The 16,556-nt window shown below is 45.7% G+C and overlaps 1 protein-coding gene and 1 pseudogene across 1 annotated transcript in view; both read left to right on the top strand.

Moving 5' to 3' along the window:
- Positions 1-1,080: 1,080 nt before the first annotated feature.
- Positions 1,081-1,221, top strand: LOC115871783 (annotated as a pseudogene).
- A 15,246-nt stretch (positions 1,222-16,467) lies between these two features.
- SP1 (Sp1 transcription factor) overlaps positions 16,468-16,556 on the top strand; it is a 37,883-nt gene continuing 37,794 nt past the window's right edge. Inside the window, exon 1 of the mRNA XM_004716859.4 lies at positions 16,468-16,540. Coding sequence (XP_004716916.1) covers positions 16,534-16,540 — 7 coding nt within the window. The 5' untranslated portion in view covers positions 16,468-16,533. The remainder of the gene's footprint in view (positions 16,541-16,556) is intronic.

The following is a 16,556-nucleotide window of genomic DNA, read 5'->3' as shown; positions in this document are numbered from 1 at the left end:
CCCGAGCGCGTGACCGCAGCCATGGCGTCAATCCATCCTGCAGAAGGCCTTCCTCTTGTTCACTGCCCCCCCACTTGACTGAGCGTGATGTCCTTCTCCAGGGAGTGATCTCTCCAGTACATAAGAGGAAGTCTTTCCACCCTGGCCTCTAAGGAGCTCTCAGGCTGTACTTCTTCCAAGTCAGATCATAGCAGTCCACGCTACTTTCAGTAGTTCCCTCCAGCACCACGATTCACATGCATTGATTCTCCTTCAGTCTTCCTGATTTCTGTCCCAAGCCATATATGGTATTTCCCATGGCCTCATATGCATTCGAACGCCGGCCATTGAATCAGGAAGTCACGTACTAGACTGGACCGGCACAGACGTCTCTGCCCTGGTGGAGTTCACCATCCTTTTCAGAAAACAGACGTTTGACTACATCTATCACAGGGTTTATTGAGACCTATGGTTACTTTAGGAGTTACAGAAGTTTTCCTTTGGAGAGAATTATTAAACAGAGTCCAGAAAGGACCCTGGGGGAAGTGAAGTGGGGGTGAAGGGACAGCTAAGGGTGCAGCAAGAGCAGCGGGTACAGGAAGAGCCTGACATGGAGAAGACGTGGCATGTTGGAAGAAGGAGACAGTGGGCAGTTTGACAAAGACGAAATAGCCCAGAACCTTATAGATTAAAGTACTTTAGACCAGGGGTGTTGGAAAACCTTGAAAAGGTTAAAGCATTTTAAAGGATTTCTATGAGTGAGTGTACTATGAAGCATGGATTGAATTTGGGTGTGTCCAGAATTTATCAGCCTCTCCTTTGCAAATCATCTCTTGGGTTAAATCCATCTCCTTTGATTTGTATTAGCTAAGTTTTCAAAAGGTGGGCCTATTTACAACTTCCTGGGGATGGCCCTGGAATTCCTAGCTCCTGCTGTTTTGACATTCTGTGAACACTTATTGAGGGGCACAGGGGTGGGGGTGGTGGGGTGGTGGTATTTTGTGCCTAGCATAGGTCCATGTATCCCAAATGGAATACAAAGACAAATAAAACTCAAGGTACAAAAACAAAAGATATGGTTCATTAAAAAAATAAGTTCTAATTGCTTCTCGACCTTTTGGCTAAGATCAAGTGTAGTATCTGTTCATACCAGTTTAAAAAATAAGTTCTAAGGACTAGTTAAGTTCTGGTGGAACAGAGGGTCAGGCTTGCTAATCGAAAGGTTGTCGATTTGAATCCACTAGTCTCCAAAGCAGAAAGGTGGGGCAGTCTGCTTCTGTAAAGATTTACAGTCTTGAAAAAAAAAAAAAAAAGATTTACGGTCTTGGAAACCCGAGGGACATTTCCAGTCTGCCCTATCAGGTTACTGAGTCAGAATTGACTGAAAGGCAGCTATTGAATAGGTAGCAAAATCAAAGTTAAAAGGCAGCTAACTAATACATAGAAAGGATTTCCAATGTTAAAAAAAAAAAAGAATTAGTATGTAATATACAAAAAAAGTATTTTGAAAACATAAAATGCTATTGAGGCAAACTGAGCAAAGTGAGGTCATTTTGTTGACTGTTGAATGACTTGCCTCCTTCCCCCTCCCATCTCAGGAAAGTCCCGGTAGTGACTGATTTTAGAGTGTATTCTTATGTACCCGGGATCAGGCGATTGTAACTAATGTTGTTATTCTTTAATATTGCTCCTTTTTTTGATGTTGTACCAGGATACTAGAATCAATCCTGGACCCTGTTATGCTCACTAACTCTAAAAGAATGTTAACACCAATTTTGCTTTCTGCTTTTGTCATATGCTTGCTTAAGTCTGCTCCAACCCACGGCGACCCCATGCACCAAAAACTCTGGCCTTGAGTTTTTGCCTTTATCAACTCACTGAAATGTCCATTCGGGGACTACAATCTAAAGACTTGTTCTTAGATTCTTGTAGTCCGGTTATAACGGAATAAAACACTCTTCGAAATGTCAAGACATTATAGTGGCTGTCATTTATTAGAACCCATTAACAGGATGGTAATTTTGGAGAACAGTTTGGCAGTTTTCTATAAAGTTAAACATACATTTACCATAAACCCCCCAAAACCAAGCCGATTGTTGCTGAGTGGATTACAACCTCTCGAGGTCTGGCCCAAGCTGGCCAAGACTGTCAATCTTTGTTGAAGGAATCTCACCTTTCTTCCTTCCAGGGGCTGGTAGGCTCGAAGAGCACAGTCAGGGCTCCTTACATTTATCAAGAGAAATGAAAATATACCCACACAAAACATGTACAAGAATTCATAGCAGCTTTATTCATAATAAACACTGGGACAACCTAAATGGTCATCAACAGGTGAAAGATGAACAAGCAGTGGTGTATCCATAGAGTGGAATGCTACTCAGGGATGATACAGGGAGCATGCTACACTCTACCCGACAACCTGGATGTATCTCAAAAACATATTGAGAAATAATTACACGAGTCACAAGGAGTACAGGGAAGAAGAAAATGTTCTAGAATTGATTGGGGGTGAGGACTGTGCCTCTCTTCTTGATGGGATGGAATTAGTGAACTGTGTGGCATGAGGATAAAGTGCCAATAAAACTGTGCAACGAACAAGCACGCTGAGTGAGAAAAGCTGTCGGGATGGCGGGGTGAAGGCATTTGACCTTTTCTAACTTCATAACGGGAAAATACAAACTCCCTGCCATTGCGGCCATTCCGACCCTACAGGCGGAGGTAGAGCCTACCCTGCAGGATGGGCTTCCAAGACTGTCCTCTTTCTTCCTCAGGGAGGCTGGTGATTTCGAACTGCTGACCTTGTGGTTCGCAGCTCAATGCATGACCACTGTAGCACCAGGGCTCCTTCATACGGGGGAAAGAGTCAAAATCAGGGCTCTTTACTATAAATCAGAAGTCAGACTTACCTTCTTTCTCCAATCAGTTCTTATGCCAGCCGGTCTTCCCACAACACTCTGCTTCTCTGCTGGGTTCAATCCTTTATTGCAGCAACCACACGGAACTCAGACAATCCTAACAGTTAGGGGATGTAATAGGAAAATAAGAGGTTTCCATTCAGGATCCTGAATGAGTCAGGAAACAGTTCTTTGGTCAGGACAGCTTCTTTTCAGCAATCCCCAGCCTCTCAGCCTCTGGGCACAGCCTGGGTAAGTGTTACAAAGCACTTCAAAAACTCCAGACTTGCGGCTGCTGAGGTGACTGCAACTCCTATCAACCCTGTAAGACAGAGTAGAACTGTCCCCTGTGGGTTTCCAAGACTGTCACTTTGTTTGTTTGTCTAAAAAGAAACAACATGGTTTTATTAGTACATAATCTGCATATCATACAAGTCAGTCGTTGCAAAACCTCATCCTTCTCCTGCAGAACACTCGGTGGTTTCAAATTGGTGACCTTGAAGTTAAGCAGCCCGGCATGTAACCCATTATGCCACCAGGGCTCCAAAGCTCTTAGCTCTGTCTTTGAGTGGTAAGAGATAGCCCACTTGACCGGTGAGGCTTGGCCGGAAGGCCTTCAGCTCTCTGGTTCCATGAGCACCCTATCTCCTGCGGGTCAGTCTTCTAGTTCGGAGGCGTCTGCGGCTGTGCTGTTTCTTCTATCACTTTTTGTTCTCTCTCTCTCTCTCTCTCTCTCTCTCTCTCTCTCTCTGTTTTTTCAGTCTCAGAGTCTCTCAGCACAGGAATAGGCGGTCCAAAGAGCACCTTCATAGGTGGTAGTCTGGTCCCTTCTCTCTGTTAATTTCTCTCTTCTTTTTATCTCTTTTAAGATAAAAAAGGAGGCTTGGTAGCCCTACCAGTTTGTGCACTTATAGACACAAATTCAGCCCCACTGTCGGATAACATTGAGGCCACCTCAACTTTTTTTTTGGTGTGTGCCAGGTTTATTGAAAACATTACAGCATTGTGGATAGGATTCAAACGGCTCCATGGGGTGTTTTGAAATTCATTCCAACTGTGGGCTGAGTGACCTGCAGGTTGGACAGACTGCCAAAGTCCAAAAGCTTCACATTTCCTTAGTGTCTGGGTCCACTTCAATAATCTCCTGGTCCAAGGCTGAGACGTCAGGACCGTAATTATCTCCCCTTTCTCTCTCCTCTTCCTGCAGCTTGATGGAGATCCCTCTCACAGGGCCCCTCTGAATCCCCTTCAAGTGTGCGACACAGCCTTGTTGCAGAGCTTCTTGCTGGCAATAATGGCAATCTCCTCACACACACGCGCTTGTTGGTGTGGAAGTCATTACCCAGGCCTGTGTAGTATATCTCAATGATGACCCAGACTGCCTGTTTTGGTGCAAACATAGCCCATGTTGGCAGGTCCGTGATCAAAGAGCAGATTTTTTTTATATATAATCATTTTATTGGGGGCTCATACAACTCTTATCACAATCCATCCATCCATCCATTGTCTGTCAAGCACATTTGTACTTGTTGCCATCATCATTCCCAAAACATTTGCTTTCTACTTGACCCCTTGGAATCAGCTCATCATTTTCCCCCTTCCTCCCCGCTCCCCCTCCCTCATGTACCCTTGATAATTTATAAATTATTATTTTGTCATATCCAGTAAAGATTTACAGCCCGGGAAATCCTTATATATAGGGTTGCTAGGAGTTGCACTTGATGGCAGTGGGTCATAAAGACACAAGAAAAAGTGGAGACTTTTGTGGCTTCAAGCATTAGGTGACTTGGGTGCACTATCTACCCTAATCCTGCCTCATTAACATAATAATCACATATGAACACAGAGGTCAGGATTTATAATACACAACATGGAAGAGAATTACATTGGATCAAAAAAATAAAATCGAGGACAGCCACACAGTACTGAGAATCATGGCCTGGCCATGGTTATACTTAACCCCAAGCATCACAGGTTCCATAGATCTTATTTGCAGTAGATACTATGTAACAGTAGATACTATATAACAAACAGTAGATACTATATAACAAACAGAAGATACTATGTAACAGTAGATACTATATAACAAACAGTAGATACTATGTAACAGCAAGTCTGTCCTTGGCTGCCTGGGTGAAGCTACTACAGGTGGGGGTGGTGAGCAGGCACACCAGTAAATTTTTTAGTGCAACAAAGGTTCTATATCTTGATTGCTGTGTTAGTTACATGGTTATTTACATTTGTCTAAACTTATTGAAGTGTAAATTGTATAAAAATTAAATACGACTGAATTATTTTATTTTAATCTCAAAAAAAAAAAAAAAGAAAAGACAATTGACAGGAAGAAACTATTCTTTTTTGTGGGGACAACAAATATGCATTATTTATTTATTTATTCCATGAAACTATTCTTTATTATTATTATTAGTAGTATATATATATATATATATATAGTAGTAGTATATTTTTTTTGAGAAGCTATTCTTTAAACAAAGAATTGCAGGAGAAAGACTGGACTTTCTACTCCTGTAAAGAGTTAACAGTCTCGTAGCACAGAATTATCCATTTGGAAGTTGTTGAATTGGAGAATGTTTTGTTGCGTATATTTTTTGCCAAAATTGAAAAAAAAAAAAAACCACAAATACCAACGAGTACAAGGAAGAAGAAAATGCTCTAAAATCAATGTGGAAATGATTACATAATTTTCTTGATATGATTGAACTATTGAATCGCACCATATGTGGATGAAGTACCAATAAAATGGTTTGAGAGAGAGTTGCGGTCTCGAAGCTCACGGGCAGTTCTGCCTTGTCCTATAGGTGGCTGTTGATTAGATGGTGATAGCAGTGAGTTCTGGGTTTGAGAAACAAAGACTTAATAACTGGTGTACATATGATCAACCTCTTTCAGGAAAACGGTTCAATAAATGAAAGATGAAAGGATATGAAAAGACAACACCTGGAGCACAAAATACAAATGGGCCGCAGTAGGAAAGAAAATACAAACTTCAATAATGGAATGGTCAGACTGACTTTTTTTTTTTTTAATTTGGTGAGAATCCAGGAAAACGATCACTCTGACATGTTGGCATAAGTGAAACTGGAAATATTTTTTGACGATCATTTTTAGTAATACAAATGGTTTTAAAGTACGTGATTGTAATAATTAAAACATTCCTCAACTGCTTTCTGCCCTTACAGTGCAGGCTGAGGGGCCTGGCTGCCTTTCCTTTCTGTGGGAATGCTCCCAACCTTCTCAGCTGCTTCATCTCTTTCCCCTTGCCACATCAGCCTAGGGCACAGTGCCAAAGACATGCCACTTCTTGCCAGCCATCTGGAGGCTCTGTGGTTGAGAGAAGGAAAATGGAAGGCTGAGGCTTCTCCTGCAACACCTTCTCAATATCAGTTATTGGGTGGTGGCGGCGGCAGCAGAATTTGGGACACACTCCCACATGGAAGCCTTCCACATCCCAGCTAGCCAGCATCTCTCACATCATGATCACATCTTGCAGTGAGGCTAACACAGAGATAAAGAGGACTCAGGGAAAATTGAGCAATGCCCACTGGGGCAGGCTTGTGACCCAGGCTGAGTAGGGAGAGTGTAGGCGGTATTGGTATTGTGTGTGTGTGTGTGTGTGTGTGTGTGTGTGTGTGTGTGTGTGTAACTTCCTGCTTCCCATCCTGTGTGATTATTTCCATCCCAGAATTCTCTGCTCTCTCCTGCTACTGCTTTCTTTTATTCAGTGTTGAACTTGTTCTGTGCCAGGTGGCTTTCAGACACTACGCGGGGTAAACTGAAATGAGACATGGTCCTGCCTCGAGGAACCCTGGCTTACTGAAGAAATGAGTCAGTTGTCCTGTAGACAGTCCCACCTTTTGGATTTTTCAGATTTGCTTCTTCCTGTTGAATACTTACCTGGTTCCTTCTGTATTTTCTGAAAACTAGAGAGGAGATCTAAAGGCTCCCTTAGGATCAAGTTCAGTATATGTAATATATATATTTCAAAAAATATATATATTTTTTGAAAGAACCTTTGTCAGGTGGTGCTGTGTACTGGATTTCGTATTGCATTACATTAAGGGCACATAGTACACATCTGCTTCTCTGACTCAGTGTTTTGAGGTTGCTAGCAGAGGCTAAACCTGAGGGGGGTTCTCAGCATGAGTGGGCATGAGTGGGGTCGGGGTTAGGGAGGAGGCACTTGGAGGAATTGGCTAAGAGAGTTTGATGTTGGCAGCACAACACAGGCTGGCTGGGTTCCTGAGTAGGTAGGACTACTGAGCAGAGAGGGACAAAGATACCATGTGAGCAGTGAGGCAGGGAAGTGAAGGCTGAGCCTGACATGAGGAATTCGAATAACCAGGCTGGATTCTCCAGGATTGGGGAGCTGGACGTTTCAAAATGTTTGCCTTGGTCAGCCACCCTCCACTTGTTGAGAGCAGAGAGCCTGCCTATTTAGCTCTGGATCCTCTGGTGGTGGAATGACAGAGAAAATTTCTAACTCTGTTAACTCAGTTTTTCTTGGATTTCAGTTCCAGCCTTAAAATACCCTTTGACTGCTCTACACTTTAGAATGTCAGAGCTGGAAGGAGCCTTGGAATAATCTGGACTCGCCCCTCACTGAAGCGTTTCGTTTCCATTCCTCCTCAGGAGTGCCTTTTTAAAACCAGTACAGCACCGTGTAGTATTTTCCCCACAACTCAATCACTCACACCTTCCTCGTCTTCACCCTCGCCAAGCACTGCTTGTTCCATAGTATACTATGGATATTATTCATTATCCTAGCAATAGTATTTGTGAAATCAGAACCTTGATATGTAGTTCAATATCGTATCTTTCTGAAACTCATTAAAAGAGCGCATGCAGAAATATTTGAATCCCACCAGTACTAAGCGCACCTCAACCTTCCGTGGTGGGGGTGAGGGTGAATACTGGGGAAGTGGAGCTGGGCTCTCAAAGTCTGCCTTATTTCCTAATCTGCAATCAAGAGGGGGAGGAGGTGGGGGAATAGGGTATCTGCAGGTGTTCATTATTGTGACTGAAGATAAGCTCTTCCTGGAAGCCAGGCAGGGACCTTTCGGGGCCGGGCACTTTGGATCACAGGCAGGGTAGAGAGACTGGGCGCGCAGCGCTCCAAGTTAGCGCTCTCAGTGGGGTTTGTGTCCGAGGCTTCGCCCCTGGGGAAAGCCCCACACCTGGGAGGAAAAAGTCTGCGATGCTACGCCCTTCCCCCTTCCCCTCTCGCCCTATTTCCTGCCCACCCCCAAGGAGGAATCCACGGTGTCCCAGAGCCTTTCCCTGCCCTGCAGCACCTGCCAGATCTGCTGCCCCCACCCCGGGAGAGAGAGAAGACTTCCCCAAGGAGAGCAGCCAGGCGCTCGGCCTCCTCCAACGTCAGCTGGCCTCCTCCCGCGGGCTCCAGGGAGGGCAGGGCAGGAAGGAGGGGTTTGCGGTCAGGGCCAGCCAGATGGCCCACCCCTAGCCGGAAACTGGGGGTGGCGAGGCCCCAGCAGGGCCCAACCCACACCGGTCCTCCAGCTCCGGCGGGCCGAGCGGCCAGCAAACCCCACCCCATTCCTCTGGGCACCGCGTGGCCCAGGCGGGTTTGTTTACGAATCCCATCTCCCTCCTCCCCCGGCCCGGCCCTCCGCCCGCCCCCAGGGTGGCCCCAAGTTCGGTGGGAGGGGGAAACGAGACCAGCCCCTGAATTCTACACCTCCCTCGCACCCCCCCTTCCTCCTTTCCGCTTCTGCTGTGGGTGCTGGGGAAGGCACGGCCTTCCCCCTGACCTGTTGAGCTTTGCGGGGGGGTGGGGGGGGGGGTAGGGGGGCACTCTGTATTTCAGAGAGTGGGGAGTTGGGGGTGCGTGGGTGCAGCGCTCTCCTCGTCTCTGCACTCTGGAGGGGGATCGGGGGGCCACTCGTCCCAGGAGAGGGGAGAGGAGGAAACGAAGACTTCATTTTTGGTTAAAGGATATGACGGGGCTTCCTCTCCGCATCTGGGTCTGGCAGTAACTCCCTAGTCCTAGTGAGCTCCGGGTCCCTGAGGAGTTTGAGTATTTGGGGGAGGGAAATGGTTTGATAATGTGTTTTTTACCAAGCTAGGAGCCCTAAGGTACTAAGGGACTCAGACCTAAGGGGTCAGAATGAAATGTGCAGAAAAAGCTCTGTTTGCCCCATGTGGTCTTCAGGCTGGCCTCTGACCCCTTTGGGTGCCCTAAGCCTATCTTCTCTAGCTCTCAATCCTGAAGGATTTTTTGGGGGGGGAGGGGGATTTGCCCTCTCAGCAATTTCTCCTCTTCTCCACCAGACCTTCAAACCACCTTTATTTGGGAAAGAGCCTTCGAATCAGAAACTCAACTAACTAGGGTTACTGCCATCTGCCTTCTTGTAGACCTCTTCAGAAGAGAGACTGTTCAAGAAGGTTGGGCCAGAATGTGTCAGCTCCAACCCAAACAAAATTGTTCTCTTGACCAGACCACCCAGTTCCCTGAGAAGGATTCACACGTGTACACACACACACACACACCCCTTTCTCCAGGGCTTTCAGGATCACCACAGCCAGGGGCTGTTTGCTGGACTGGACGTAGACCTGACTAGCACAATGTACAACATAGGCAAGGAGGACTCACAGTGCTTCTGAGTTAAGGAAACAGACACACAAAAAGGGTACACAATAAATTCCATTTTAAATCATCACCATAATGAAGAATATCTTCAACCAAATTCTGGACCTCCCAAACAGAAAAAGGACACACTCCTTTACAATTCTTTTCTGGACTGGGCTCTTGCCTTTCTGGGGCCTTTAAAAAGCGGAGGGGCATGTGTGATGATGACCCACTCATAGACATCATTGCACTGCTCATGGTCCAGGGTTACTCATCATAGAACTTGTGATATGAAACAACTGGCTCTTTTTGCTTCTGTTCAGAGAGCTAGAAAATAAAGATTTAGATTTTTCACAAGACTGTCGGCTTCATTCTTTTGTCAAGGGACTCTTACTTTTTCTCTTCTCACTTCCTAGAAGAGGCAGGACAGATGAAATCATTCAATTTCAATGAGTCTATTTCATACTTAACAGCTTCAGTTGAAAGCTTGCTAAAAGGAAAGGTTAAATTGATGGAAAAGGAGGGTTTTGATCCTCGGCATAGTCTCATTTGTAAATTGTTCTGAATTCTCAGATTGCTAACTGGGAAACTGATCAAAACTGAAGAGTGGATTCAAAACCAAGAATTACACCGATGAAACATACAACTTTCCTCTAGTTCTTTAATTCTTCCTTCCCCCAACCCCACAATCATGATCCCAATTCTAACTTACAAATCCGGCTAGACCAGAGCATGTACACTGGTACAGATAAGAGTTGGGAACACAGAGAATCCAGGACAGATAAACCCTCAGTACCAATAATGAGATAAGCACTATCAGGAGGGGAAGGGAAGGTGGGGCAGAACGGAGGAACCAATCACAATGATCTACATATAACCCCCTCCCTGGGGGATGGACAACAGAAAAGTGGGTGACTGGAAATAATATTAATTTATAAATTATCAAGGGTTCGTGAGGGAGGCAGGGGGAGAATGAGGAGGTTATACCAAGGGCTCAAATAGAAAGAAAATATTTTGAGAATGATGATGGCAACAACTGTACAAACGTGTTCGACACAATGGATGTATGTATGGATTATGATAAGAGTTGTAAGAACCCCCCATAAAATGATGAGAAAAAAACAACAAACGTTAAAATACAGATCAATCTTATAGTACAATGCTGTCAATATTCTTTAAAAAAACACACAAACAAAACCTCAAGAATTATTATATAACCCATTGTATAAGGCAACAAACCACCTGAGCCTGGGACCCATCCACAAGGTCAGCAGTTCAAAACCACCAGTTGCTCAGAGGGAGAAAGACAGTTTTCACTTGCATAAACATCACTGAAAATCACAAGGGCAGGTCTACCCTGTCCTACACAGCCACTGTGAGTCACCATTGACTTGATGGCAGTGAGTTTTGAGTTTATACCACCACTAGTGAAAAAGCCCTGGTGGGGGTGGGGGCTGCTAACTAGAAAGTTGGTTGTTCACATCCAACCAGCTCCTCCTCGGGAGAAAGATGAAGCTGTCTGCTCCTGTAAAGATTCAGTCTCAGGAATCTACTCCATGACAGTGGATTTTATGTTTGCTACAAGGCAACCAAACGAAGGCTGAGAATTTATTCTTAGCACTGTGATATCCTAAGACCTATTCCAGACCACTGGGTGTTAATGATATATAAGGCTACAACATAAAATGGCATTGTTCTTGCCTCAAGTTACTTAGGCTATTTGGAGGGACACTGACTATTCAGATTTTTAGAAAACACTTTTTTATTGTGATTTAGGTGAGGGGTTACAGATCAGACCATTTTTCGATTTGACAATTTATCAAATCTCCCTATGGTTTGTCCTGTTTCCCTTTTCTCCCCTTCTATTTCCCTCTTGTTGGATATTAATTTCCCCTTCACTGAAATTAATCCTGTTCAGATCTAGCCTAGGGACTCTGATGGGATAGTGGTTCCTAACTGAAAGGTCTGTAGTTCAAACCTGGTCTGTAGTTCAAAACCACCAGCTGCTCCACTGAAGAAAGACAAGGTTTTCTATTCCCATAAAGAGTTACAGTCTTAAAAAAAAGAGTTACAGTCTTGAAGAGGAGCTGATACCAAGGGCTCAAATAGAAAGCAAACGTTTAGAAAATGATGGCAGCATACAAATATGATTGAAACAATTGATGTACGGAATGTTATAAGAGCAGTTAAGAGCCCCCAATAAAATGATTTTAAAAAAACAAACTCATGTCCTCCGATTGTAATCTGGAGATTTATTCAAGATGAACAAGTGTACACCAGGCGTCAACTATATGCTCTAGCTTTAGGACATAGCATGAAAAAGCATCATTCTTGCCCTTATATTGTTCAGGCTAGCTGGGGGACACGGAATACTCAGAGACTGCTTTAGGAGCTATGTGGGAAGTATTCAAGGCCAGGGAGTGGTCAGCAAGTCTTCAGCGAGGTTGTACTTCTCAGCGACAGGAAGACAAGTGAGAGACTGGCACTTAAAAGGTCTGGGCTTTGGAGATTCCAGAACGCAGGACTTTAACAAGATTTCATAGTTCATTCTCTGGTGAAACTTCCACATAGCCATTGCAGATGAAGTCACTGGAGTATCTAGTCTCTCTGTGATCCGATCTCCAGCTCACATTTTGCCAGCACCCACGTTGGCCTGTGGAGTCCCCCTGACTGTTCATTCTGCTCTTGGGTTGCTTGCCTTGTTGTCTGGAGGTCTTTTTCTTCTCAGACAGGCCATGTCTTGCAAGTCTGTTAGGTTCCTTTTTCTTTACCTCAGCCAGAGACTCGTCAATCATGCCGAAGCCAGTAGTCTTGCCACCACCGAAATGGGTTCTAAATCCAAATACAACAATGGCAATCTGGTGTGGTCTGGTACATTTGGGCTAGTTTTACCAGGAATTTCTGTCTTAGGCACTGTTGCTTTCCCAGGGGAAAGGACATCGATGACCATTTGCTTTTGCTGAAGTAATTCTTGATTGGTCATGAACTTCCTGTGTCATTCCTGATGGCAGAGGACGCCCAAGCAGCCAGACTAAAGCATGGCATTTGGGAGGAAATCTCAAGAATAATCTAGTGGATAGCAATGGGTGAGGAATTTGAATAAGCAAAGTAAAAGCCTTGAATGTTATGCTGGGTTGTTAGTCCATGTGAATGGAGGCTTACTTACTATATCACTCCAAACTGGCTCATAGCAGCCCTGTGGGACAGAGTAGAACTGCTCCTGTGGGTTTCCCAGACTATAACTCTTTATAGGAATAGAAAGCCTCTTCTTTCCCTGGCGGAGCGGCTGGTAGTTTCGAACTGCTGACCCTGATGTTAGCAATATTTTTTTTTGATGTTAGCAATATTTAATCACTACACCAGCAGGGCTGAGTTCATATGATCTAATTGCTTTTTTTAATCGATCCTTTAGCGTTATTTGAAGTATTCCCCAAAGGGTTCTGTAGATAGACACTAGGGAAATATGCAAGCCTTGAATTAAGTTTATTCAGTAAAAACAGTTTTTGTTTCATCTAATGAAAATTTGTTAAAAATTTCCCTGGGGAATTGGACAGGATGAATCACAGTTTATTTGATCCCAGGGATTATCAGTGAGCTAAAGACCTAACTCATTGGTTAAGTGCTGAATCCAGTCATGTCCCAGGAGGAGCAGTGGGAAGGAACTGTAAGGAGAATCCCAAACCAAACTCATTGCCATCGAGTCCATGTGGACTCACAGTGACTCTCTAGGACATGGGAGATCTGCCCCTGTGGGTTTCAGGCTGTACCTCTTCAAGGGAGTAGAAAGTCCTGTCCTTCCCAGCAGTTTGGAACTGCTGACCTTGCAAAAAATGCAGCCCAATGCATAATCACTATGCCACAGGGCTCCCTCCCCTTTCACAGGCAAGCTTTTAAAAGCCCTGCCGAGTTGAGTTATTCCGACTCACAGCAACCCTGTAGGACAGAGTAGAACTGCTCCTCTGGGATTTCCAAGGCTGACATCTTTAGGAAAGTAAACCACCACATCTTTTGCCAGTGCTAGCTTAGAACTATTCGAAAGTCAAGTATATTTTATCTCATTCACTCACTGCCAACGAGTGAAGCTGACTTATAGTGACCCAATAGGTCAAAGTAGAGCTGCCCATGGCTTTCTGAGACTGTAAGTCTTCACAGTAGAAAGCCCTATCCTCCCCAATATATATAAATTCCCAAATATATATTAATTCTTAAACAGAATAAAGACTAAGACAAACCACCAAAATGAGGGCGACCATCAGCATGAGCCATAGCATTAGAAAGCATGAAAAACAAAGGAAATGCATCACAAAACCAAGATTGGTGGCAGATCAATCAAGGGCACAGGCGGAACTACCATGGTGAAGATGGAACCATGGTTGGAGTAAGTGCATTAGTGTGGATTCGAGAATGCACAAGTTGGATTCAGGACCTCACACTACCTGGGTCAGGTAGGGTATGACACTTGACTATATGACCTTAGTATCTCGATTTCCACCCCTGCACACCCAGGTTAAGTTCCTGGGAGAGAGACTGCCCCTCCCTGGGCTAGTTAAGGGAGGAGCAGCAATTTACCTTCAAACACACTGTGCCTGGGGGCAGAGCTTTTTACAACATTGCTCAATGGTCCGAAAAAAACTCAATGGAGACTGAATTTAAGAGATTTCAGTTGCCTAGGTTAAACTGCAGCCTCCTACCAGCCTAGTGCTTAGAATTTAAGCTTTAATAGGAAACAAACTTGGAGACTTTGGAGCTGAAACAGGATTTTTTAACTGCAGTGTCGGTCTGACCTCTCTTTTCTAATCTGCAAAAGAGGATGAGGGTTTCTCCCATCAGGTGGAAGGATTAAACTGGACAATGTATTTGAAGTGTTTAGAGAATTACACCACAAAGTAGTTCCTCCCCCCTCCCCCAGTAAATGTGGGTGTGGTCTTGCTGAATACACTCAACTCCTGTGCTTCATTTACAAAGATGACTAATGCAGTTTCTTCCCTCCAGGAAGTTTCTCTTAGTGTTTCTTAAACTCTTTGCTGCATAGATGCATTATGTGAAAAAGCTCTGTAAAAACGCAAAGTCTTAAACGCCCTGCTAATAATCCTATTACAGCCCAACAGGACATCTTGAGGAACTCTGATCTAAAGAAACAAGGCGTTTTACAATAAAGATGGACAAGATGATGCCATTTGTGTAGTCTTGGGAGTGTAGGTAGGATTTGTTTTCAGGAGATAGAAAATACCAGGACAAAAGCAATGTTGTCCAATAACAAAAATTGAAAAATGTTTTCTAGTCCTGTGTATGTGTAAGTGCGCAGGGCTGGAATCTGGCACAATTTTAAAGCTTTGGGACCTTGGGCAAATTTACATTCCACTTTCCTCACTTGGGTGTCGTCTTTTTGTTGACCAAATAACCTGATGTCGGTAGAACAGCAATCAAGTAAGTCATTTCTTCCAGGCCCTGCCCAAAGGAACAGAGGCCTGAGTCGCTACTTTCAAAGTGCTCAAAATCTATGGGGGGAGGGGGGGCGTTCAAACTTTCAAACAAGGCTACATCCACCGAAGCGACACTGAAAACACGAGCGCTATAGAGGGTGACCTCATCACGTCGCCTACAAGCCATCCGGGTCTCTCCCATCACAACTAGGATCTAGGAGCGGCAAAATGGAGGCCCCAACTCCAGGTGCCTCGGGCAGAACGATCTCCTTTAACTTTGGCGGTTGACAAGAAGGGGAACTTAATGCTTCAGCAGTGTTTACAATGAAAGGGGCGGGGCGAGAGTGGAGGAGCAGGAAGCCGCTGAGGACCTTCAAGCACTTCAGCCCCCGACAAGCTCTTGACAAGTTAAACCACCCCGAAGTGAAGCGGCTTGCGCCTGTCTCTGGCGGCATCAAGAAAATGGCGTTTGCGAGGGTTTCACCAAAGCCAGATTGGCCAGCTCAGGGTGAAATGATTTCGAGAGCGCCGCCGCCAGATCTCCTCTCGCCGGCACTTGCGGGGTTTACAGTGTCAACTTCACACCCACGTTCAGAGGCATCCGCCTGCCCCGGAGGGTGGGACTCCAGAGGGGCTGTTGAGGGGCGACCCAGTGAGGACCCCAAGGATCGCAGGCAGTGAGGCGGGGCTGCGGCCTGAAGACGACTTCTTGGGCTCTGCCCTGACACCTGTGGAGCTCCCTGGCTCCGCGGAAGTGTGCCATGTAATCACGGTGAAGGCGTCCCCCGAGGACGGCCAATATGGCGACGAACTTCTCTTGGCACGGCCCTCTTCCCTCCCCGCTGACGGGCGGCTCGCGTGACGCCCATTGGCCCACTTAGAGGCGGTGCTTGGCGTCCTTCGCTCCTTGATTGGACGGAGTGATTTAGCGAGTCGCCAGCTCTCCGCTGCCTATTCCAAGTTCCCGCCCTCAGAGTTCATCTGGAAGATAATTGGCTTAGAGTCACGTCAGTACGCGCCCTGACCTGTCTGTTTTTTCAGAGTTTATCTAATCGTAACTTTGCTAGCTGCCCGCCTGATTTCTGATTGGTTTTCATCAGCTTCATCCTCTCCCCTTCCGGCCTCTCCTCCAGCAGAACTTTGCCTAGGCACGTCCAAGATTTTGGTTGGTCGTTATGCTGTCATTCTTATAAAAACTCTCCCTATCCCGACCGCTCCGGGAGCCCGCCTGGTGGTTGATTGGTTTGCTTCCCAGCCTGTCATACGTAGATCCCGCCTATTTTCACTTCCTGCATCTTTCATTGGACTTTAAAACTGAGAGGGCGGCATCTGGGGGCGGATACCAGGCACGCAACTCGGCCCTCCACGCCCTGGAGAACACCTGAGTGGTGTCATTGGACAGCGTGCCCGCCTTTCTTCTGCAAGTCCCTCCTTCTCCCCTCCTTCATTGGGCGGGGCAGCAGTGAAAGGGCGGAGTCTAGGCCGAGCTTGTGGCGCGCTGCTCCCTCCTCCTTACCCCCCCCTCCCTGTCCGGTCCGGGTTCGCTTGCCTCGTCAGCGTCCGCGTTTTTCCTGGCCCCCCCCAACCCCCCCGGACAGGACCCCCTTGAGCTCGTCCCTCAGCTGCCACCATGAGCGGTAAGGATGAGTCCAC

The sequence above is a fragment of the Echinops telfairi genome, unplaced genomic scaffold (genome assembly GCF_000313985.2).
Source record: "Echinops telfairi isolate 266 unplaced genomic scaffold, ASM31398v2 ScPeMD7_7404;HRSCAF=8442, whole genome shotgun sequence".
NCBI lineage: Eukaryota > Metazoa > Chordata > Mammalia > Afrosoricida > Tenrecidae > Echinops > Echinops telfairi.
The sequence above is the reverse complement of the archived record's forward strand: the minus strand, read 5'-3'. Positions and strand labels throughout refer to the sequence as shown.